This window comes from Manduca sexta, chromosome 14 (assembly GCF_014839805.1).
Source record: "Manduca sexta isolate Smith_Timp_Sample1 chromosome 14, JHU_Msex_v1.0, whole genome shotgun sequence".
In the NCBI taxonomy this organism is placed as follows: Eukaryota; Metazoa; Arthropoda; class Insecta; order Lepidoptera; family Sphingidae; genus Manduca; species Manduca sexta.
In genome coordinates this window covers 12,927,180-12,951,609 of record NC_051128.1, presented here as the reverse complement: position 1 = coordinate 12,951,609, position 24,430 = coordinate 12,927,180, and the positions used below count along the sequence as shown (strand labels likewise).

The 24,430-nt window shown below is 36.8% G+C and overlaps 1 protein-coding gene across 1 annotated transcript in view; it reads right to left on the bottom strand.

The window, feature by feature from the left end:
• LOC115445257 (alkaline phosphatase, tissue-nonspecific isozyme) overlaps positions 1 to 24,430 on the bottom strand; it is a 42,687-nt gene that overhangs the window by 5,209 nt on the left and 13,048 nt on the right. Inside the window, exons 2-8 of the mRNA XM_030171471.2 lie at positions 6,048 to 6,127; positions 5,525 to 5,698; positions 4,922 to 5,114; positions 4,403 to 4,566; positions 3,396 to 3,729; positions 2,481 to 2,686; positions 1,322 to 1,430 (exon numbers count right to left, since the gene is read on the bottom strand). Of these exons, the coding sequence (XP_030027331.1) occupies positions 1,322 to 1,430; positions 2,481 to 2,686; positions 3,396 to 3,729; positions 4,403 to 4,566; positions 4,922 to 5,114; positions 5,525 to 5,698; positions 6,048 to 6,127 (1,260 nt within the window). The remainder of the gene's footprint in view (positions 1 to 1,321; positions 1,431 to 2,480; positions 2,687 to 3,395; positions 3,730 to 4,402; positions 4,567 to 4,921; positions 5,115 to 5,524; positions 5,699 to 6,047; positions 6,128 to 24,430) is intronic.

Sequence of the window (24,430 nt, the reverse complement as noted above, 5' to 3'; positions counted from 1 at the left end):
AATTTTATTTTTTTACCTCGATGGAAATAAGTCACTTTGAATTTCAAACAAACACTTTCAGTCTCTTAAAAACTAAAAGGAACTAAAGTAAAACCAGTTTTATGATAAAAAAACTTAATCGTATGATAGAATATGAAATAATTTTCTTTATAAACTAAAAAAAAATCACAAAAAAATTTAGGAACATCTTAGGAACTGGAGATAAAATCTGTGCAGTTTTTGCAAAAAAACATTGCATGCTCCACACTAATAGCCTTTCCTCAGCTTGTTCATGAGTATTTTGTCTTATGATTATTTTTGTTGGGGTAATCTCTACATCTAATAAAATGACCAGGAACATTTTGAGTCGATGAAAGTGATTCGTTGATCTGGGAAGAAATTCTCTGACGTATATAAATCGAAATATATATTTTTTGTCATTTCACATCTTCAGGTGTTCGTAAACTAAAGCCAAGCCTAAGTTACGGATGAAATCGGTCCATTTAGTGTCTTTGCCCTGATTTCCACGAAACATAGGACCCTGGGGGCCCGTGGGCCCCTCTCAGGGATCCGCAAGTAAAATAAAAGTTAAAAGAAAAACTATAAAGTGCACGCTTTTGCACTCTTGTATATCTAAAAAATAAATACAGAAGTAAACTGCTAGTAAAAACAAATTTAAGAATCCAACTGAACAACATCAACCCAAACATTACGACTTTGGTCGCAAAAAAGGTCGCATAAGGTGGCATTAGTGGTCCGCACTAAATAAAAGTTTGCGAAACCCTGTTCTAGTAAGTACATCTTCTATCATGGGCCGAAGTTGTTTTTTCTATTTTCAACATCCATTTTCTATTAAAATCTACAATTAAACAAAGAAAATAAGTTAAAATAGCAGAAAAAGCAATTTTAGTTTTTGTCACACCAGCTATGAGGCGGGGTATCACGTACCCGAACTCAGTTTGCAAGCGTGTAACTCGAATGCAGGTTGCCGCGACACTGTGATCACCCCACTATTACCTTCCGCAACCCTGTAACTCCAGCTACTCAAAGAGACTATAAGTTTGAAAGTCAGGCACAAAAAATATACGCCAGTAATTAACATGGGGGGTATGACATACCCCGCCACACGCTCGCCGGGTTAAAGCTATCTCCACATACATCTATTAAACGAATTTATTTAGTTATATTATCATCATACCTACATTCTAGATACAGATTATAGAATCTATCTGGTTGGGTAGAAATTGGTCCCACTACTCTCCCACCAAAAACCACTGTGCATTTTACTCACCCATCATATAAAATAAATAAAATATGCAACGTTGCTAATCTAAAAACTTACTTATATCATCCAACATAAGGTTGTGTCTCCGGAATTGTTCATGAGGCTTGTACCCCGGGCCGTTTGCATAACTCAGAGTGGTGTAGGGCAGGTTATCTGATGCGTTCATCTGTAAATAAATGTTTTTTTAATGCACATTCACTCACGCCTTTTTATCCTCGAAGGGGTAGACAGAGGCGTAACTGGTGCATCCATTTATCGTACGTATTCCGTCCCATGATATGATAGGGGGCGAGTGTGTCGTCATATCGGGCAGAAATTCCAAACTCCGGGCTAATAATTAGTAGAATATCACTTTTTCCGAGCCGGGAATTGAACCCGTAACCTCAGCACTGCTGTCGTAATGACAACTACGCCACTGAGGCAGTCATTATAATTTAATGCCACTACAATAACATGAAAATGCCCTTTGTAAGGAACGTCAATAAAAAAAAAATTAAAAGGAAAATTTTGCGGTGTCTCCCATTCGAGGACTATAAAACAAAATTCCATTGACCCGTGATAGATAAAATGTCTGAGACATCGCGAATAGATGTATGATTTTATATAAAAGTATTAAAAGCACGAACCGCAACCAAAATACCTTTCAAGATGTATAAGTCTAATTAAAAAAACAAGTACCGTTTGGGAACGACATATACTAATATTTTCCTGACGATTTTGCTATGATATAATCTCATACATAAAGTTAGCGTTAACGATTGACAACGACGGACCTATGACAGTTTCTACAATTTTAATTATTATAGTATAACAAACAGTTTTAAGCTATGCTCAGCATATCATATTTGGTAAGCTAGTAATTACCTACAAATGGCGACTGCCGTAGTTTTGACCTATGCTCAGCATATAGTATTTGGTAAGGTACCAAATTCGATATACGGTAGGTAAGGTATACCAAGTCACAACAGAGAGTCCTAAATAAACTATTAAGACATTGAAATAAAACTACTTTTCGGATTCTATCGCGGTTTTATTTCAATGTCTAACATTCGCGTAAACATAAGATATCATTATGCAAACTATTAAAAACTCTCTAAGAAGGATAAATGCCACAATTTCTGAGACTGTTTCTACTAGTTTTTTTGTCAGTTAACATACCTATATAAAGGATAGTATGGATTATAGACCAAAAATTTGAATAATATATTGCCCTCACTTTATTTGAGAATCCGAGAATATCAGTGCCTCTCTTGCTATATCCGCTGTAAGTCATGGTGTGGCTGTGGTCTGAGGTCACCACAATCAGGGTTTCTTCGATATCCACCATCCGCAATGCTGCCTCGACAGCTTTAGCCATCTCTGCAGTCTCGTCCAATGCTTTACGAGCCTTGGTTTCATGATGAGCTGTGTCTATTCGGCCACCTAGAAAAATGGAGCAAGGATTGTTTGGGAGAAAAAAAGTCTTGATCCTTGGCCATAAATTATTTAAAAAAAATGGTTTAGAAAAATTATGTAAGTAAATACGTTTTACAATCATTTGAATTGTAGGAACTTTGACCAGAATCAAAGTTGGACTAAAATGTGAAATCCATATTTTGTATTGACAATGTTAGCAAAACGAAAAAAACAAAATTAGCACCCCCAACGCAGCTGTTTAGGTATCTGGATAGGGTATATACTTGCTATTTAACAATGGCCTAATAGGGGACCGGCCTATGCTTGAATTTGTACATTATTCTATATGTAATGTTTAATAATACGAAAAAGAAGCACTGCTGCGAAAACTGCATAAAAATTTGTTAAAAAATGAGCAAGCAATTCATATTTAAAATATTGTAATGTACAGAAGTGGGCGCGATGTGGGGATATCGCTTCATCTCTTTCTTTAGCACGCGTCGTAATTCCCGATGACGTCACATGTGCGTATTTCGTCTCTTTTCAGTTTTTTGTAAATTACCCTTTCCACCGAAATTCAAAGACTTATAACTTGTTGATTTTTTACCGGATTTTAATAATTCTTTCAGTGTTATAATTTATATTATGTAAATATTTGATAATAGTAAAGAACAAAAATGAGTCCGGTACCCTATTTAAAAAAATCAAAGCCCTCAAATTTCGAAAGAAAACTCACCTTCAACAAACAAAAAGAAGCCATTTTTATTAGCAGACAGAATTTCAATAGCCTTTTGTGTCATCTCGCTTAAAGATGGATCATCGTCTTCTGCCTCCAAGCTATAAGGCATGTGATCAGGTGCGAATAGACCTAGCACACTATTGTTTTCTTCAACATCAAGTTCTAATAGCTGTTGCCTAGTATACACGTATTTTGGGAGGGCTCCCATAGAGGTCTTCTTAACAAGCCACTCCCTAACGAGGTCTGCTCCATCGCTTCTGTATCCATTGTGGCCTTCGACGTCCCTTTGTGATTTCGGGAAGAAGTTCTTTCGCCCTCCTCCAAGAACCACCTGGAAATATTTGGTATTGCTTTGAAAATTACTGTCATTATATTTATCGAATAATGTTAATACATTTTGCGTTCTTGAAAATGTCATGATCATGGCTTCAATTTCTAAGCCCCAGTTATTATTCTTCTCTTAGGAAAAATAATATGCAAGTTGCTTGGAATGGAATTGATGTCTTATAATTTGCTCTTGTCAAATGTAAATATAAATAAACTTAGCCAATCACGTATGTATAGTAATGCCATTGCTTACTGCCTTAAGGAAATTCCAATTGTCTCATGTCACTAGTAACGTATTTATACTAAACTAAATACGCGGCCTCACCTGCGTAAACAGCCTTTCCTGCTACAAAAGTTCCTAAAGCCCTTTACCAATTTACGCCACCATCTGCATAAACCTAGGGCTATTATAAAATCCTATTACTTCCTATGAGACCGTTTCTGTTCCTTTTATTATCGAGATAAAAAGTAGCCTTTGTATTACTCCGGGACATGATCTATCTGTGTGACAAATTTCATTCAAATCCGTCCAGCTGTTACTTCGTTTACTTTTAACAATCCTCCAAGCATGATTACTAACTTTCGCATTTATAATATTAGTAACAACATTATAAATTACCTTACTGCTAACGACGAACGCCAAAGAGTTCAACTGTGGTGTAATGTTAGTCACTTACATCAATCTTACTGCCCACTCTTCCCCTGACCAACTGTAAGGCAATATCATCACAGTGCAGCCCCTTCTTCGGAAGATCGGTGTCAGCCTCCCATCTCCGGTCTGCAGAATGAGCATATGATGCTGCTGGTGTGGCATGAGTTACTCTCGTGGTTGTTACTACACCTGGAAATGAAGAAACAACATTTTTGCAATGATTTCTTGTGAAATAAAACTATTTTTCGGATTCTATCGCGGTTTTTTATATAATTATTTTCTCTTGAGGTTCCAAAGACTTTGTAGTCTTTTTGGTAACGGAGGGGACTGAAGTGTTGGTCGCCTGAAATATCAAAGTTACAACTTCGACCTCAAAAAACCGGGTTAAATTCTAGAAATAATTTTATTTCAATGGACGGTATTTGTTTATTCCATACTGTTACTAAGTGACCTATTCTGAACTGCCGGAGAAACGGTCAAACATTGAGTAACGGACAAATACCGCAAGGTGGAGCGAGTTCTTACAATAAACAAAAAATATTACCAGTTGATTTGCCAGCTCTCTGTGCCCAGTCCATAAGTCCAGTAACCGAGTGGGCGCCATTCCTCTGTCCCTCACAGTCGCCTCGTTTCACTGCCGCGCTGAGTCCGACTGTCCCACTGTTGGCCTTGATGCCAGTGAGATAGGCGGTGCCGCTGCAGGCCGAGTCAGCTACGTTGTGGTCCACGCAGTATGTCTGGAATTATGATAATATTTTAGGTAGACAAAAATGTATATTCTAACAAAAAGATATATATTCGATTAATAGTGATTTAACGTCGAAATAAGACACTAAGCTGTGTTTCTCATTGTTTTGGCAATTATTAATGTTGGTACAAGAGTCTCATCCAGTTTCAGGTCTACGTTGGATAGCAGAAATTCTGGAAATCGCTTTTAATTGAATTTAAAAACGGTCGACTCAATTAGACAGTCTGTTTTTGGCAATAACCGGTTTTTAGTTAATTTTTAAATTGTTTTGAAAAACCTACATTATGCAGCATAAAATTCAAAATAATCTGAGGTTCACCCATTTTTGAACTATTTCACTGAATTCCAGTAACCATTTCGACATTACTAAACTTTACTAAATTAAAAAAGCCATTTAACCTTCGCTAATCCAGTGTAAGGGAAGGTTTCAAAGCTAAGCTTCAACTCTTCGCCGTTGTGTCCGTGCTGCTGGCCGAGGTAGACCCTCGTCGCAGCCAGAGTCGTGATGCTCATACCATCTCCAAGAAACAGGATCACATTCTTGGCCACTTTCTTGTTTAGAGGAGCTGCTACCTGGAAAATAGTAAGTGGAACGTGAGCTAAATATTTTGAAGCAATTTTACTTGTAGCTAAAGCGGTTCTTTGGTAGTAACAGCGGAACTTAAAACTATGCCCATGGTCTTGGATTCAATTTCTATGAACAGTATGTGAGTTTTCTAACATATTTGTGGGAATATGTAGAAAAATTGCTTACAAATAACCTGCATAAAACGTTGCATCTCCTAATTTATACAAAACCATGCGAAGTTTTTTAACTTCATCTAATCATCAGCTGACATCCGAATCAAATGAGACACTAGATGATCGTCAATTGTTCTGCCGTTGGGATTATAAAATATGAACTAAAGGGACCTCAACATACCTTGGACCGAAGCACCCATTGTGCTTGTATATTCCAATGGTCTTTGTTCTTTTCGTCAAATAAGAGCCTTTGCGGGGCACCTGAAAAGAAATAAAATTGAATTTACTAAGGGCCTTTTTCTCAAGTTATAAGTAAATTTTATTTGATAGTTTTCGTACTTATTACAAATTATATAGGAGTATAGATAAGAGTATATATTTTTTATTTGCGGCTTATATATTTATGTGACAAAGAACATTTCAGAAGTTGTGAAACACGCTATTAATGTTAAAAAAAGGAGTGTTCATTAATCAGTCTGTAATAATAGTCCTGACATTGTAAAGATTACGACTCGAAAGTTTAAAAACAACATTTTGTGTGGTCAATAATGTTGGTGTCATTTTCACTTTAACTATTATTATTTACATATTCTTATATTTAACATACTTGTGAGACTGTCTATTGAGCCCTGAAAAAATATTTAAAAAAGGTATTACTCCGTGGATGCTTTAAAAGTCATGTGCTTGTTTGTTAAAATTAAAGAAGACAAAATAAACATACACACATGAGCTTCATAAAAACACTTGAGCCTTCGAATGAAAGCATTGTGATTACGTTCAAGGCATGATCTAAGATCCTGGTATGTTCACGGAAAAATTATTCGTTGAATTTCGACCACAAGCGATGATACTAGGCTTCTACTGGAAATAACGTTTACTAATCGTGTTGACTTAATAGCAATGAAATGGCAAAATATAAGTCAGTACAAAGTAACCAAATCAACTTTTTATAGTTAGATAAGAAGAATTATTGGAAAGGAACAATGATTGATTCCTTCCTATCCGAATTTTGGCCACGGCAGCTTGGTAATGAATGATATAGGTCTCCTTCGTATCTAATACATCTAATAACAATCATACCTAACATTAGCAATAGTGACAGATTTAGAAAACTATGTCGTGACTTCGACTAGGTTTTTTATTGGACAGAAATCTGGCAATCACCTAGTAAAACCAATCACCCGTGACGTTTAGTATATAACAACTTATCGAAAAGTTACTAATTCGATATAAGCATCTGAAAATGTTTGTAGGTTTGGACGTATTATCGCCTTTATTTCCGACTAGCTTCCGCCAGCAGCTTCGCCCGCGTGGATTTCGGACTTAAAAAATGGAGGAGGTGCTCAATTTGTCGGGATGTTTTTTTAATGTAGGGTGGTATGCAGGTGGTCCGATTGTGCGGTCATTTCCGTCATACATGATTTCTGTGTAGCTTTAACCATTAAGGTTGCACACGCGACGGAAGCTTAAAAAATGGAGTAACTTCTCCCGTTTTCCCAACATTTCCCTTCACTGCTCTGCTCCTATTAATTGTAGCATGATGAAAAGTATACTATAACCAGCACAGGAGTATGACAAATAATTGTACCAAGTTTCGTTAAAATCCGTCGAGTAGTTTTTGTTTCTATAACGGTTATACAGACAGACAGACAGACAGACAGACCGACAAAAAATTTACTAATTGCATTTTTGGCATCAGTATCGATCCCTAATCACCCCCTGATAGTTATTTTGGAAATATATTTCATGTACAGAATTGACCTCTCTACAGATTTATTATAAGTATAGATGAGAATAAAAACAATTATACCTCCTATTATTGTCTATAGGTATTCTTTAAAGATAAGTAAATGGGGGCGAGCCTCGCCATATTGTGCACAAATCCTAGACTCTGAAATGATAGTGAGCAGAATACCCCATATCACTTTGTCCAGCCTGAGATTTGAATTTGGGACTTCAGAGCATTATACCCCTTACGTACATACATACATACATAACATCACGCATTTTATCCCCGAAGGGGTATGCAGAGGCGCAACTAGGTCACCCACTTTGCGCCAAGTATGTTCCGCCAAGATAGGGGGCGAGCTTATCGCCATATCGGGCACAAATCCCAGACTCCGGGCTGATACTGAGCAGAAAAACCCAAATATCACGTTGCCCGACCCGGGATTTGAACCCAGGACCTCAGAGCGCTATTGTACCGGACGTGCAATACAACTACGCCACCGAGGCAGTCATTATAGGTACCCCTTACGCAATACAATTATAGCACTGAGGTAATCGCGGAACAGGTTTTGAAGAAGTTCATCACTTTGGTAGACCATGTCCCGAATTATCATATAATACGTTTTATTTCACACACAAGGCAGATAGATGACCTCATAAAAGTCTCAAGAGGTCGCTGGATGCGGTCCGCTTCCAATAGGTCGATCTACAAATCTTCGGGGGAGGCCCATGTTCAGCAGTGGATATCCTGCGGCTGATGATGATGATGACGTTATATTCTGAAATAGGTGTACCACTCGAACAAAGCAGCGATCAGCACCTAGATATATTGCTTACCTAACTGGAAAATAACAAGTATACCTACATTTTTGAAAAACCCCCACACGATATGTCACTTCTTTGAGTCATTCGAAGGATAACCAACGCGGAAAAAATATTGGATACGGCAAATTAAGACCTATAGATAACAGTATTACAATTTACTAAGTATTTCTTGCAGCTGCATTCGCAGGATAAGCCTTTTCCATTACAAAGGTCATTAAATCACGAAAGTGGTCCATGGTATTACACATACGACGCTAATGCTATCTACTTAAAAATCTGATTAAATAGTCCAAATATTTTCTACGGTAGTAAATAAAAAGAAGTAAATGTTAATTGAGGATCTATCATGTGTAAGCGAAAATCCATCCAAATCCGCTCAGCGATCACTGTGTTTACTCCCAACAAACATACAAACATTTTCACTAACATTTGCATTTTATAATATTAGTAAGATTTTTTTATACAAATACCCTCAGATTTGTACAGAAAATTAAAACAGCGTAGCGAACAACAGCAGCAGCAATAAAGAATGTGAAAATTGCACCAGACCACACTACACTCGATACAAAATAACAATAATTTACAAACAAAACACTATATATCTTTATTTTATTTCCAGAGGACACTAAAAAGCAAACCTCTTTCCAATTACTAAATCAATCAATTCTCGAACTTCTTTTTAAAAACCACAATCAGTTTGTTTATTTTTGACGCCAGTAACTTGTTAAGCAAGTTCCACTTGTTTCGGGTCATTGACATAAACAAACCTTTGATGTGTTAAATATGTAGTTGGCAGAGTTGTAATTATAATGTTATGAAACAGATTTTTTTGTCAGGAACTTGAGTTAGTGCTCGAAGTGACGATACGTTTGCTATTAGAAGTGCGGGCATCATGAGGCGCATATCATTCTTCTGGAATGCGAAGCCACAGCTTTGATTAAAACCATCACGGCCCGAAACAATAGGTTCATTGCCACTTTTCTTTGCCACCTTATCAAGCTTTGGAATAGTTTGCCTGTGCGTGTTTTCCCTTCTTTCAATAATCCTGGGCCCTTTCGCCGTAGCGTGAAACATCTTAGTAGACCGGCGTGATTGTGCCTAATGAGTGTTCTTTTAAGAAAATATATTAAAGAAAAAAAAATTCTTCGAATAATTAATGTGTCAGTTGTTGCTTGAAGCCTTTGAAGAGATATGTAATGGTTAAAAACTCATTTTTCCCTCATCCATTTGCACAAATTTTGCTAGGCAAAAACTTTGTTGTCAATCGATCATTATTTTTGGTGTATCGTTATATTACAGAAAAGATGAAAATTACCAACAAACAGGCAGACTGATGGATCAATGCTCAGTCAAGACTCAAGCCTACTGGGTCTGGAAACACGAAATTTCTCACATAGGTTAAAAAAGACGTTAGTGTACATTCAGTACTATGCCGTCATTTTTGGAAATCCATCTCCTAATAATTTTACCATTACATCAAGATTTCGAATCCAACGATAAGTTAAAAATGAACTTGAATGGAATCAATTTTCTACACAATTCACAGCACTCCTTCCACTTGCATGGAGCACCCGTTCAAGAGCGTAGTCGGGGGGGGGGTGTCATAGAGTAAACGTTTTCCATTCGGCATGGATATCCAAAACATTCTTAATAGGGGAACAAATATGTAGTTGATCAAGGCTTTTCATATCCGTAGTCATACCAGTAACAACTAATGTAGACTAGAGTTAGATAAAGGATGCCCGAATCATTGAGAGTCCACTGCGCATACTTCACACTGTTCTGCTTTTAAGATACGCGGCCAAGACTTGTATGTTTTAATATAAAAATCGAAAATAATTTGTTTTTACCAAGCCAAATTACTCAGAAGTGGATTGAAATTGGTATGAACTGGGTTTACCTCACTGTGGGATTTTATCCGGGCGATGACCCATATCTATTTAAGACAGTGTACTTTTACCCTTTTATCCTTTTACTTGACAGCTGTTTTTAGACAACAAAAAAGTCATTTAACACATTAAACTATATCAAAAATCTTTTGAACAGCTACAAAAACTAAGGAAAATAAGGCATCTGTGTACTATGCAATATGCGGTACCTCTAGCACGAATTTACAACTTATAGTATAGTATTTTATGTAATAAGTGTACATTAGACGGCACCAGGGGCCTTATTCTCTATCCCGCATGTTATTTTGACAGTGTGTAACAAGCACGTAACACAACGCATCATGTTTAGGACTATAGAAATTTGGCTTACAGAATACCATTCCACGCACATTTCTCGAAGATAACATGACACGGCCGCGTTACGCGTTTACACTATTATACAGAATAAGGGCCCAGACGTCAAAAAGGAGACACGTGCTCTCGTGTCCATAGATTATGACTCATGCTTTCCTACACGTTATACTATTCGAAGTTTTCACGCACACCAATTTCGCCGTGTCGTATTTTATTTCCAAATACGCTTAAAGAGCGCTATCAAATTTCAACACGGTATACTATTCGAATTTTACACGTACGCCAATATCAATCACCCTATAGAACTTTATTTCCAAAAATCTCAAAGGGTGCTATTAAAAATTCCATACAAAAAATTCCTTAAACGAAACTATTAGGTTAACGATATGGGCCGTTTTAAAAGATTTAACATATTTTTGGTCTAAAGTTCGATATCAAGTGAGGAGATATCAAATAAAGGTAGGCATCTTAAGATAATTGATGTTTAATAAACAGGTTTAATATCTCAAATGACATGTTAAGTCACAATGTAACACATTTTGATATTGAAATAAAACTATTTACGGATTCATCCCACATTCGAAGACAGCCTACGCCTTCATGGTCACGGGGCGGACTGAGGTGTTGGTCATCCGCAAGTGAAAGCTACAATATCTACCTACATTTTACAATTATACAACAAAAATAACTATCAAACTATTTTTATACTTGAGCTTTGTTTATGTAATAGCGCTCAGTTGAGAACAAGCTCTTAAGTAGCAGTTTAAGCTCGGATTACTAAATAATTCAATACATTATCAGTCTTACTTATAAAAATTTCGCAAAGCTATGCTTAGTTAAAACACAAATTTACTCGATCAGCTGTAAGTCAAAACCCGCCATCTTGCCTCTTAATAAGGTTTAAACTAGGAACAGGTGATGGTTTTGACAACTATTTAAGCAATTCTGAACCACCTCTGAACAGTAAAACAAGTTTATAAGTAAGACTGTAAATGTATACTTACTTGAGATTTTACTCAAAGTTAGAACTGATTTATTAGTCATATAGGTAATTTAATAATTATAATCATATATTCATGCTTCTTTAACGCATTAATTCGTGCTAAGGGCACAGTATCTAATTAACACAGAGGCGCCACTAAACTATGATGAATTGCGAACCAACTAGATTCGTATGAGTCACATATTAGGGAAGGTATTACGTTGCTTTGGCGGTAAATATGCAATCGACAACGTTTTTTGTACTCTGAGTAAGCATCAAAGCCTGTCTGTCGTAGATAAATAAGATTCCGGTTTTAATATGCTATTGTTTCGTCGGTTCACTGCAATATCAATATTTGCAAAATATTATCAAGTATAGTTTATAATCCCCGAACATAATATAATATTTAACATACTCACTTGATTTTAAGAATGAAAATATTCAAGAATATGATAGAGTTTTATTTTTTTAACGTAATTATATCTAAGATGATATAGGGAAAACAATATAACTAAAACTAAAAGTGGCTTAATTCATGCTTTTGTATTTCTCAGATAATGAGTTCTTGCAGTAAACCGATGGTTTGTAGTCAGGGCAACAAATGGGTAGAAATTGTAATTTGGACGCAAAAGTAATGTAATTAAGGCGCGAAACAGACGCTTTCGAGTTTTGAAAGTGTCTGCGCGATAACTATCTGTATATATAAAAATGAATCTCTATTTCCCTTTGTCATCGCAACACGCGTGAACGGCTGGACCGATGTCACTATTTCTTTTTTGTTGTGTTTGTTATTGTCAGGAGAAGGTTCTTATGAAAGAAAAAATTTAAAAAAATGCGCGGAAAATTAGAAAATTTAAGAAAACTTAACGAAAATATTAATTTCATATAACTGTTAATTGTTTGAAATAACTGTCAGCGATTGACAGAATGCGCGCTGCAAATTCATAGTTAAGACGGGACAACGTCTGTCGGGTCAACTAGTATTTTATAAAATTGCAGGAACGTATAAAAGAAAATCCAATTTAATAAAACCAAACAAATATTTACAAACAGATTCATCTCTTGTCCGAATCAGTTATGAATGCAATAGCGATTTCTAGGGCAAGGTTGAACAACAAAAGAAAATCAAACGAATTGCAATTCTATTATAACGTGAGATAATGCTGGTTATTGAAAGTCGGTCACGTAAATAAGCATATATAACAAGTCATTTAGTATCGCAATTAGAGAATTCCATCACACAATAATAGTTCTATTAAAAATTCTGTGCCACAGGCGTTGAAAACCTAAATCCTTTGGCCACAGGGTCGTAACTCAAATACAAGACACAAACCTTGTGTCGAAGTATTTAGCACTACGATTTTTTTCTAAATGGGAACGATAAAGACTCCATTGCACGTGATGGTAAGTGTAGTGATGTTTGGATAGTGTAGACTAACGGGAGATGATTATCCCAGTCGTCACAAATATGCCGGCCTGTTTGAACTGCTTGTTGTTTTTATTATTGGTTTGAATGACGAACTAGCTTGCCGTTCGCCTGATGGTAAGCGATACGACCGCCCATAAACAGTAGAAATACCACTTACACCTTGAATTACGAAGTATTGTTTGGCATTCCACTGCGCTCGCTATCCTGAGACATGAGATGTTAAGACTTATTATGTCCAGTAGTTACAGTAGCTACAATTTCCTTTAAACGAGAACACAACAGTGACTACACACTGCTGCTTGGCGGCAGAAATAGACATTGCGGTGGTACCTAACTAGGCGAACTCTCACATATTATGAGAGATCCACCACCAGTAAGATGGTTACACAGATTAATGAACGCGATACACATAAATCCAGTATGTGTAATCTGGGTTTCGAACTCTTAAATAATGTGTAGGAGTCGTACTGCGTACGCAATACACATGTGCCACCGAGTCAGTCAATAAGACAAAGGTTGCCAAACTATTTTTCTTATAGACCTTTTTCAAAATTTTGCTGGACCCGATGACCCTTTTTGGTTTCGCAGAGAAAATGCAGTACAACTACCGCCCAGGCATCGCAAGGGGCGTTTCGGGAGTTATTTTAGGGTAACTGGGCCTCTTACGACCCCTATCAATATTATCTGCTTACATTGATAGGTGAAGTCAAGCTAACATGTTAGTACTTTACTATCAAACCAGATACATTTTCATGAATCCCGCGTACGAATTCTGTATCCCCCATTTTTAGTCACACCAACGTAGACCCCCGTTTAGTCTCCGTGGACTCCTGGGAATCCATCTGGACCACTCTGGGAATCAATAGTCTAACGCCCGAAATTAATAATCAATCCTAATCCAATGTATGCTATCGACGTTAAATGTTAAGTCGCATAGCCCAGTAACATTCAAATCGCAACATATAGCGGTAAAAATAGGTTGAGGAACCGCGTCGTCCTTACCTTACGCATAAATATGACCAACAAAAATGACAAATTTTATAACGAATTCATTTTTCATGATTTTATTTATACACCGGCTTTTCCCCATAGAAATATTGTGAAATATCTTTAAATAGATTGTTAAGGAAATAATTATTGTACTAAAATAACTTCGTTGGTCTTTCCTTAAACTTGTACGTAACGTAAGTTCGCGTAAGTTGTTACATGTTGTATGGACTTTTTGGGATACGAATGACTTGTTCTAATATTATTCACATGTTTGTAAACGGAGTACTAATACTATATGTGAATGCATTTACTAATTTATACTAATATATAAAGCTATATGATGGAACGCACTAATCGTAGAAACTACTAAATCGATTTTGAAATATTTTTCACTAGTATAAAGTTACATTAGCGATTCCTACAGGCTACTTTTATCTAGGGAATTTTGCGGAAAATAATGCAGGCAAAATCTATACTATATACAATTATATTTCACAAGTCATTCGTGTATCAAAAAAATTGAAACCAAATTCCGATAATCGAAAACCTATTTGCTTTTTTTAATTCCAAACCAGGTTTTATTTTGGACTCCTTCTACGTGGAAGTCCTTTTACGGAATAAATCAAGTTGTCTATTATCAATACAACCTAAGATATTACGTAATAATAATTACAGCCCTGTATTATATACTATCTCACTGTTGAGCACGAGCCTCCTCTATTACTGAGTGATTAGGCCTTAGTCTCCACGCTAGCCTGGTGCGGTAGACTTCACACACCCTCAAAACTCCTATGGAATACTTCTCAGGTATGCAGATTTCCTCACAATGTTTCCTTCACCGTTAAAGCAAGCTAAAATTCACAAAGAATAGACAAATAATTTTAGAAAAGTCAGAAGTGTGCCCTTAGGTTTTGAACCTGTGACCATCCGTCTCGGCAGTTTCATACCCAACTAGGCTATCATCGCTTTACGTGATATGACAATACGTAATTACGTCCAATTACTTTTGCTATCTTTCAAACCAAAATGCAAAAGTGTTTGCGTGTAGTCCAAAATTGGGTGTAATCTGTACCAACAGACCCTACTTTATTTCTAGGAGAGTTTCTATTGCTTTTCTAATATTCTCTAAATCTGTTGTTGCAAAGGTAAATATATCTAAATCCGTTTTGACCACAACTACCTGAGTCATGTTTACATCTTCAACTATCACAAAAACTACTATATTTATTATCACATGCCGGATTTATGAATCACACTGCGAAGAAACTAAACATTGTCTATATTTATTATGTTGTTACTATCCGCATGCATGGGCATTTAAGAAACCTGTTCAAGAGTACAATTCCTTAGTTCACAGTTTCTTTTCCATTAGGGTACAAGTTATCTACTGCTTTAATCATTGCTTAAAATTTACTTCCGTATATAAGACTGCTTCAGTAGGGTTGTTATATCACGCTGTCTTCGATTCGATCCCTGGGTCGGGCAAAGTGATACGGGGTTTTTCTACTTATAATCGGAGTCTGGAATTCGTGTCTCATATAGCGATAGATTCGCCTTCTATTTCATGACGCAATACACTTGGTGAAAAATGGGTGCCTTTGTTGCGTCTCTGCCTGCCCCTTCCGGAATAAAAGGCGTGTGTGTGCTATCGGGTTTGCATTTCAAGACATTAATTAAGTTACTTATTCAACATGTTTGTTGGTAAAGCCATTTGCGAACAAACAGAAATTACAGCACTTAGTTTATATACACTTGGCTGTATTATATATTATGTTCAATGACGGAATTTGTAATTTACACATTTTCAATTCCTATACATCCTCATCCTCAATACGATAGGTATGTGGACAGTATTGAAACAAACAAACTCATGGAATATAACCGATCTTCCACAATTGGAAATATCGTCCAGTAAAAACCTATCGTTGCAGAAATCCCCGATCAAAATCTTACGTGTATTCTCTGAGTTTACGCGATTCATAAAATTACAATAAATTTGCATCGCGCAATGTCATGATTACTAAATATATCTTATTGGAACGGTGGCAATTGTGAGAGGTTTACTAATGTAGCTATACGTTAGGTTTTTAAGAAACATTTTCTACCAAGGTCTTGCTTAACTACCGGTCTTCAAAAATCTTACTAAAATAAAAAAACTTTACTCAAGATCACTTCAAATGTAGAGGAATAAATTTATGCAATTTATTGTAAATACTTTTTATCTATGTAAATGAAAATCAGTTGCTGCAATGTAAGAGCATCACTTGAGAATTACTGGACCGACATGACTGATTTCTTTTTTGTTTTATTCCTAACTAGCGACCCGCCCCAGCTTCGCACGGGTGCTATATTTCTCCACTATTCAATGGATGTTATTAGACATATAAACCTTCCTCTTGAATCATTCTATCTATTAAATAAAACCGCATCAAAATCCGTTGCGTAGTTTTAAAGATTTAAGCATACAAACGTAGGGACAGAGAAAGCGACTTTGTTTTATACTATGTAGTGATTATCAGGGCATGGTTTGTTTGAAAGAATAGTTTTGACAAATCAATCGCAAAAGACGGGAAATGTTGGCAATTTGGATGATATTTTTGTATGAAAATATTCTTTGTGTACGCTAACCTTTGAAATCAACTAACCCATTTCAGTGATTATTTGTGAAAGTTTACTTAGGTCATTTTAGATCCGATAGATGGCGCTGTTGCGATCAAAAAAATGAAAGGAAGCTTTTAACGTGTGCTAGGTCTACTAGTTTAACTATAAAATTTTAAGTACTTTTTAGACATAATTTGATCAATGAAATAACTTTGTCCATGGCACGGTAATTAAGGCGTCTTTATGGCCCTTAAAATAAAGTTGAATACGACTGTGCTAGAAGCTAACGAAACCGTTCCTAATGCGTCGTAGATGGCCACCACGAATTTGGTTAGTATGACGGTGTCCAGTATATAGCATTAAATGTCCTACCGTATTTTGTAGTGTTAGCAACTCGGTCTGGTCTCAGGGGCGTAGCTGCCAGCGTATCAGCTGAATCAATGATACTGGGCCCCTGAGCCTTGGGGCCTCTTGGCCCGTACCTACATTTAACTAAGCGGACGCCCAAATTTCACAGTGCCCTGACCCGCTCCAACCAATATAGCTATAGGGCCGCTCTATGGCAAGCTACGGTACTGACTGGTCCCCGATGTTTTCCATTAGTGGCTCAACGTGGCCGTACGACACAGCCATCATCATCATCATGAGCCTATATCTTTGTCCACTGCTGGACATAGGCCTCCTCCAATATGCGCCATTTTACCCTGTCTTCGGCCTGTCGCATCCAGTTCTTACCACTCCACCTAGCTGGAGGGCGTCCTACACTACGTTTGCCGAGCCGTGGTCTCCATCACGACACAACCGAATCACCTAAAGGAATGTAGTGGCAAATACACTTTGTCAAAAAAAAATCTAAAAAATTTCCTTCTAGGGCAGTTGGATTAAGATGAAATCCTATTATCAACAATAGCTTTACGTAACCGTAATGTGATTCATACGTGAGTCACCACGTGTGAACTTCTCACCTTCGAGATATTAATAAAATATAATTGATATATGTGTGCGGGAAAATTCCGTTTGGCTTAGTATTGCTCAGGTATCTCACCGCAATTATAGAAATTGAAGACCGCAAAGGATATTTTTTACTATATACAGGGAAAACCGCTACATTTCATTGGACATGATGTTACATACCTCACGTTCTATCTCCTTACAAATATGATATAACTAGCTGACAAAATGTTTTCCTGTCTTAGCTATGATATTTTTCTGTATGTATCACTACATCTGATAGTAAGTGGAGTGGGAGATAGAATATCCACTGACGAGAGATGATTATCCCTCGGCAGTCGACACAATTATGCCAGCCTGGTGGAACCGAGTATACACAGGCTGATCCCGGAACTCGACACAATCACTATCCCTATTGCGTGGTATCAATAAGTGTGAGTTGTCGGCCCTACAAGTTATAGTAGCTACTAATGTAAGAAAGCAGTTCAATACTTACTAATACAAAAAAATTAAGCCAAATTTTAATTCCATACACAAAATTTACTTCAAAATTTAAAGAATTTACTTCAAAAACTACATACTTAATTCGTTTGTTTCGATTACGAAAATAAATTCCACTAAAAACATGTCATAATAAAACGATTATAACCGGTTACAACCAGTTTTTTTTTATTTCGCGGTGAATTCTAATAATTTATTATTTGACCTGCGCATTCCGGTTATTGAGCACGTGCATAAATAAAGGCTGATTCACACGATTATTATGACTGATTTGCAAAAAAGGTATTTGTTACTTTATTTCGCGCACATTTATGCTAAATATTGCAATTGATGTTTTCCGGCATTTAACTTTACAACATAAAATTGTATTGTAATGTTCAAATTATCTTCTATAGAAGTTATTTAAACACGATCAAATTATGTGATAACATATTGTAGGGCATACCGCGAACGAATTAAAAGTCATTTTTGAAGGTATTTAAATACATTAAACTAATAACTCTGTCATGTATAAATGTTTTGATTTACATGGAACTTTGTTGCCACGTCCGTATCACTGTTTTTTGCAGTATTTGGCATTAGATAAAGAGTCTTTTGTTCTGTTCTTGATTGAAAAAAAAAAACAGAAATTTTCGTAAATCCGTTTAAATACTGGGAATGCAGATCATGTATATTTAAAGGAAATATTCCTCTTTTAATTATTATAATAAATACACCTAGGGTCCGTTTCACAAGTTTCAAATAAATTTTATTTGACAGTTATCGTATTAAACGGCTAATTTTGTATTTATTTTATTACTATTTATTTACGAGCAAATATTAGAGACTTTTGAATTTGGTCTGCTTATAATTTTATATGACGAGTAGCATTTTCTCAGAAGCTGTGAAACATATTTATAGTTAATTTTGTTCTTTTTAACGTAGTACATGATAAAGATCTAAATTTAGGTTTGCAATGTTTTAAATGTAATTTATATTGTCTGTATCATACTTATTTTATTACTAGCTTTTGTTCGCAACTCTTGCGTAACATTTTTTCCAAATAGCCTACAGCACTCGTAGTTGTTAATAATAAAAGAATTTTCAAAATTATTGGTGATAGGTCACTCATATATGAGAGTCCGCCTGTGTAGGTATCACCGCACCGTCTATTTCTGCCGCCGAACAGCAGTGTATATTCATTGTTGTGTTCCGGTTTAAACGAAGTTGTAGCCAGTATAACTACTAAACATAATGAGACTTAAAATGGATGGCGAGCGCAGTGGAATACCAAACCATACTTCGTAATTCAAGTTGTTGGATGGTGTTTCTATTGTTTATGGGCGGTCGTATCGCTTACCTCAGGCGAACGGCAAGCTTGTCTCGTCACTCAAGCAATAAAAAAATCCCTCCAGTATTTCTATAGATTAGCCCCAACAAACCTACAAACTCACAAACATTTCCTCTTTAATTAGCATAGATCATAATCATGAATAAGGTACAATAAAATAAAACCAACGGCTTGAAAGTTGTTAAGAAAAAAGGTCGTGGGTTTCTTTATAAATATCTCGATTAATGATTATCTGAAGGCTGCTACACGACTGCGGTTTTACGCAGAAATCATTACTCATCTGATTTAAGAATGTATTACTCACACAATGGCGCGTGCGCTAGAGAGATCGAAAATTTGATATAGAAATTAATTAGACGGGCAAGTTGCTCACTTGATTGACAGCTAATAAATAGTAGCTATAGTTTGAATTACTCCTAACCGAATTTTGGCCACGGTGGCCAATCTCAACGGAAATCAGCCAAGCAGGTGATATAATAGTGCATAAGCGTGTGCGCAATACACAGGTGCACCGTGTGCCTTCACTCTCATAGTCCGATGAAACGGAAATCCGACATGACCGGACAGGGATCAGTGCAAGACCAACGCCTTTACAAGCTTCCCGAGACACGGGGGTATCACACCGCCAACTTCCTGACTCCGAGCTGCGACTTAGTAATATTTAAGATGGAAAAAACGCATCACAATTAATTTGGCCCGACCCGTGATTCGAACCCAGGACCTCAACGCGATAGTCGTACTCGTACTGCATACGCATTACAACTACGCCACCTAGGTAATCAGCAATTAACAAAAGTTACAAATTATAGAACTTTGTGTCACTGCGTTGCGCTCATAATCTTGAAATATTATACTTTAGACAATCTTACTGATAAACTTGTTTTAGCGTTAAGAGGTGGTTAAGAATTGCTTAAACAGCTGTCAAAAACATCACCGGTTTTCTAGTTTAAACTTTATTAAGAGGCAAAATGGCGGGTTTTGACTTACAGCTGATAGAGTAAATTTGTGTGTTAACTAAGCATAGCTTTGCGATTTTTTTATAAGTAAGATTGATAATGTAAGTGTGTTTTAACACTAATTAAGTAGTCAGCGACAAAAGTAGCTGAACACAATATTTTAAATCGCCTTAACTTTTGTCTACCTATCGACAATCGATTTTCTTCACTAAAATACTTATTACAAGGTTTACTTTGTTATAGCCGGATTTACCCATACTTGATATTCATTACAAGGACACATTATATTGTGCGATCGATCACTCAAATGCTTACATCATCTAACTTTTACACACTCATGCCTTTTATCCGCGATGTGGTAGGCAGAGCCGTAGGTTATATATTGTCCTACTGTTGGGCACGGGCCTCCTCTACTAATGAGAGGGAATAGGCCTTAGTCCACCACGCTAACCTAGTGCGGGTTGGTAGACTTCACACACCCTCAAAAGTTCCTATGAAGAAATTCAGGTATGCTGGTTTCCTCACGATGTTGTCCTTCACCGTTAAAGCAAGCGATAATTCACAAAGAATACACACATAATTTTAGAAAAGTCAGAGGTGTGTGCCCTGGGGATTTGAACCTGCGGACATTCGTCTCGGCAGTCCGTTCCACAACCAACTAGGCTATCGCTACTTTCATGCATATTAGTACTTACATATTATATCGGGTTCCCTATCTGAAAATTTAACCTTACGTCACTGCTAAAGTGTTTGGACTATTGTAGCAAAAAGGCTATTTATGTGGGCGAAGTCGCGAGCCAACCCTAATAATAGAAAAACAAAAACAAAACCTAAAGACTTTTTTGTATCATGAATCATTGAATGTAAATAACTAAGGACATTCTCTATCAGTTCAAACTGACGAGACGACCCGGTTATGTTATTCGTTGTATGATTCAGACAGACACGTAAGATTCTTTACATTGTACAGTTAAATAACTGGCTCTCTTATGAAACATAACCGTCAGTCCATTTCTGAAGGCAAGTAGCATTAATGAAGGTTAGCCATATTCGTTATGATTACAACTTATTATTTAAATACTTCATCAAGTTGCTTTAGGAAGTTAATTCTTTTCACCCCACTTTAATTTGAAGTACCTCATATATATATTTGCTGGTGTTAGGACATATTTTATATCCGCCTGGATAACGACCGCTGTACTCGAGATTAAAACCCGCCATAGTGGCCCACGTAAATGTCGCGTTCCAGGATCAGCCTGTGTATATCCGGTTCGAGTAGGCCGGCATAATTGTGCCGACTGTCGAGGGGTAATCGTCTCTCGTGAGTCTTCATTAGACTCCACTCCAATTACCATCAGGGGCTGTAGGGTTACATTGTCGTACCGATAAAAAAAAAACGAAAAAAATTTAGAATGCTAATATTTGCAAGGTTTGTTAGTCACAATTTCAATGTTTTTACTTTTTTTTTCACATTTTAATAGTCCATCGGAAATTCTTTAAGAGAGAATCATTCACAAATATGCAATAACTAGGTGTTGCTCGGGTCTTCATCCGCGAAGAAGCTTCCCGCTAAAGTTCCTAAAACACTAGTCATTTATTGATTTACCCGTACGACACCAACGCCACCTATTTTACAATTACATTAAAAAATACATTATTTCCTATAGGAGCAAATTACCCATATGAAAACAAGCCTATGTGTTAATCCAGGATATGGTATACCCGTATTCCAAATTTCATTCTAATCCATTCGGCTGTTTCTGAGTTTACTTCTTACAAACATCGAAACGGCGGCGGCGAGCCTAGTCGGGTGTGGAACGGACTGCCAAGACGATGTCAGCAGGTTCAAATATGAAGGGCACACACCTCTGACTTTTCTAAAATCATGTGTGTATTCTTTGTGAATTTATCGTTCGCTTTAACGGTGAAGGAAAAACATCGTGAGGAAACCTGCACATATGAGAAATTCTCTATAAAAATTTCGAAAGTGTGTGAAGTGTACCAATCCGCACCAGGCCAGCGTGGTGGACTAAGGCCTAATCCCTCTCAGTAGTAGAGGAGGCCCGTGCCCCGCTGGGACAGTATTTAATACAGGGCTCATATTGTTATAATATTATACTTAAATATAATTAACACAAAAACAATTACACATAATGCCTTTCTCCCTGAAGGGAAATGCAAAGGTGCAACCAGGGTTTATTTTCGACATGTGTGTTCCATCCAATATTGTAATAAGCCTTGATTTCTTAGTATTTATAGGCAAAGTAAATAGCTCAAGGAACCTGAAGTATATTAGTTCCATTACCGCTTATCATTTTGAAGACGCGAGCGTGAGGTTAAATGATATGTGATTTTACATATTTTACTTAATATTAGAAAAGAGATTTATTTGAGAAACCACTGAAAAAAAATGGTATAAGAGGATGTTGTCAATAGGGTATGTACTCCGCGAAAATTCTTCCACGCGGGCAAAGTCGCGAGCAATACCTAGTATACAACAAATCCAATTGTCGCACGTTAAGTATTGTCATAAATATTTTTCTCTCATCAAACATGTTTTGAGAAAATAGTGTTACAATATTGGACCCAGATTCTCAGCATTGTATGGGGATACCCACGTGAAAATAAATTATAATAGTCGAATGGTGATGGGATTTATTCCTCTTAGGGGATAGATATACAAAATCCTAGCTTGAGACCAGGACTGAATGAAATAAACTTATTTATTACTTACCTATTTATTCATTTAATACTTATAATAATAATATCAACCCTGTATTATATACTTGCCCACTGCTGAGCACGGGCCTCCTCTACTACTGAGAGGGATTAGGCCTTAGTCCACCACGCTGGCCTAGTGCGGATTGATAGACTTCACACACCTTCGAAATTCCTATAGAGAACTTCTCAGATGTGCAGGTTTCCTCACGATATTTTCCTTCACCGTTAAAGCGAACGATAAATTCACAAAGAATATACAAATGATTTTAGAAAAGTCAGAGGTGTGTGCCCTTGGGATTTGAACCTGCGGACATTCGTCTTGGCAGTCCGTTCCACACCCAACTAGGCTATCGCCGCTTAATTATGTTTAATTAAGAATACGGCATGTTGCAGAAACTGGGTATCAATAATAAATCGATGTATAGGCACTTGATACCGGCTAGAAATATTGGATTTTAAATATATTCTATACACATTCGAAATTCAATTAATTCCACATTATAATAATTGATTTTCGCTTCTATTGATAATACCTATTGTTATTGGGGTTTTATTACTAATACCTTCATTTCGAAACATCCTGTATAACGAATTCTGTGTAAAATTTTACCTGTTCGTGTGCCCATTAAATAAATACCTTGACATTAGTAAGAATGTAAATAAACAATGATACGGCATTCCTCGTATTAGTCATTATGGACGTTACAACTGTAGAGGTCAATGACATAACATGGTTTTGAGTCATCGGAAACGTGTTTAGGGTTGGCAACTTAATGCCGGTTGCAGATTGTAAACTAAACTGAGTTAGTATAGCTATATATTTCTCATTTGCGGTCTGCACCCAAATAAAACATTAATATCAGCCCTGGATTATACTGTCCCACTGCTGGGCACGGGCCTTCTTTACTAGTGAGAGGGTGTAGGCCTTAGTCCACAACGCTGGCCTTATGCGGGTTGGTAGACTTCACATACCCTCTAAATTCTTATATAGAGAACTTCTCAGATATGTAAGTTTCCTCACGATGTTTTCCTTCACCGAGCAAGCGATAATTCACAACGAATACACACATTTCTTTAAAAATATCAAAGGTGCGTGCCCTTCGGTTTTGAAGCTGCGGACATTCGTCTCGGCAGTCCGTTCAACTAGACTATCGCCGCTTTTGTCTGCACCCAAGTATGTAAATAATATCAACCTTGTTATCTAAGCTAAGTCAGCTTATTATTCTGTGTGCATATAGGAAAAGAAAAAAGAAAGATAACCAAGTTAGTTTCCCCGAGCTACTTTTTACAGTTCCCCCGACTGCAGT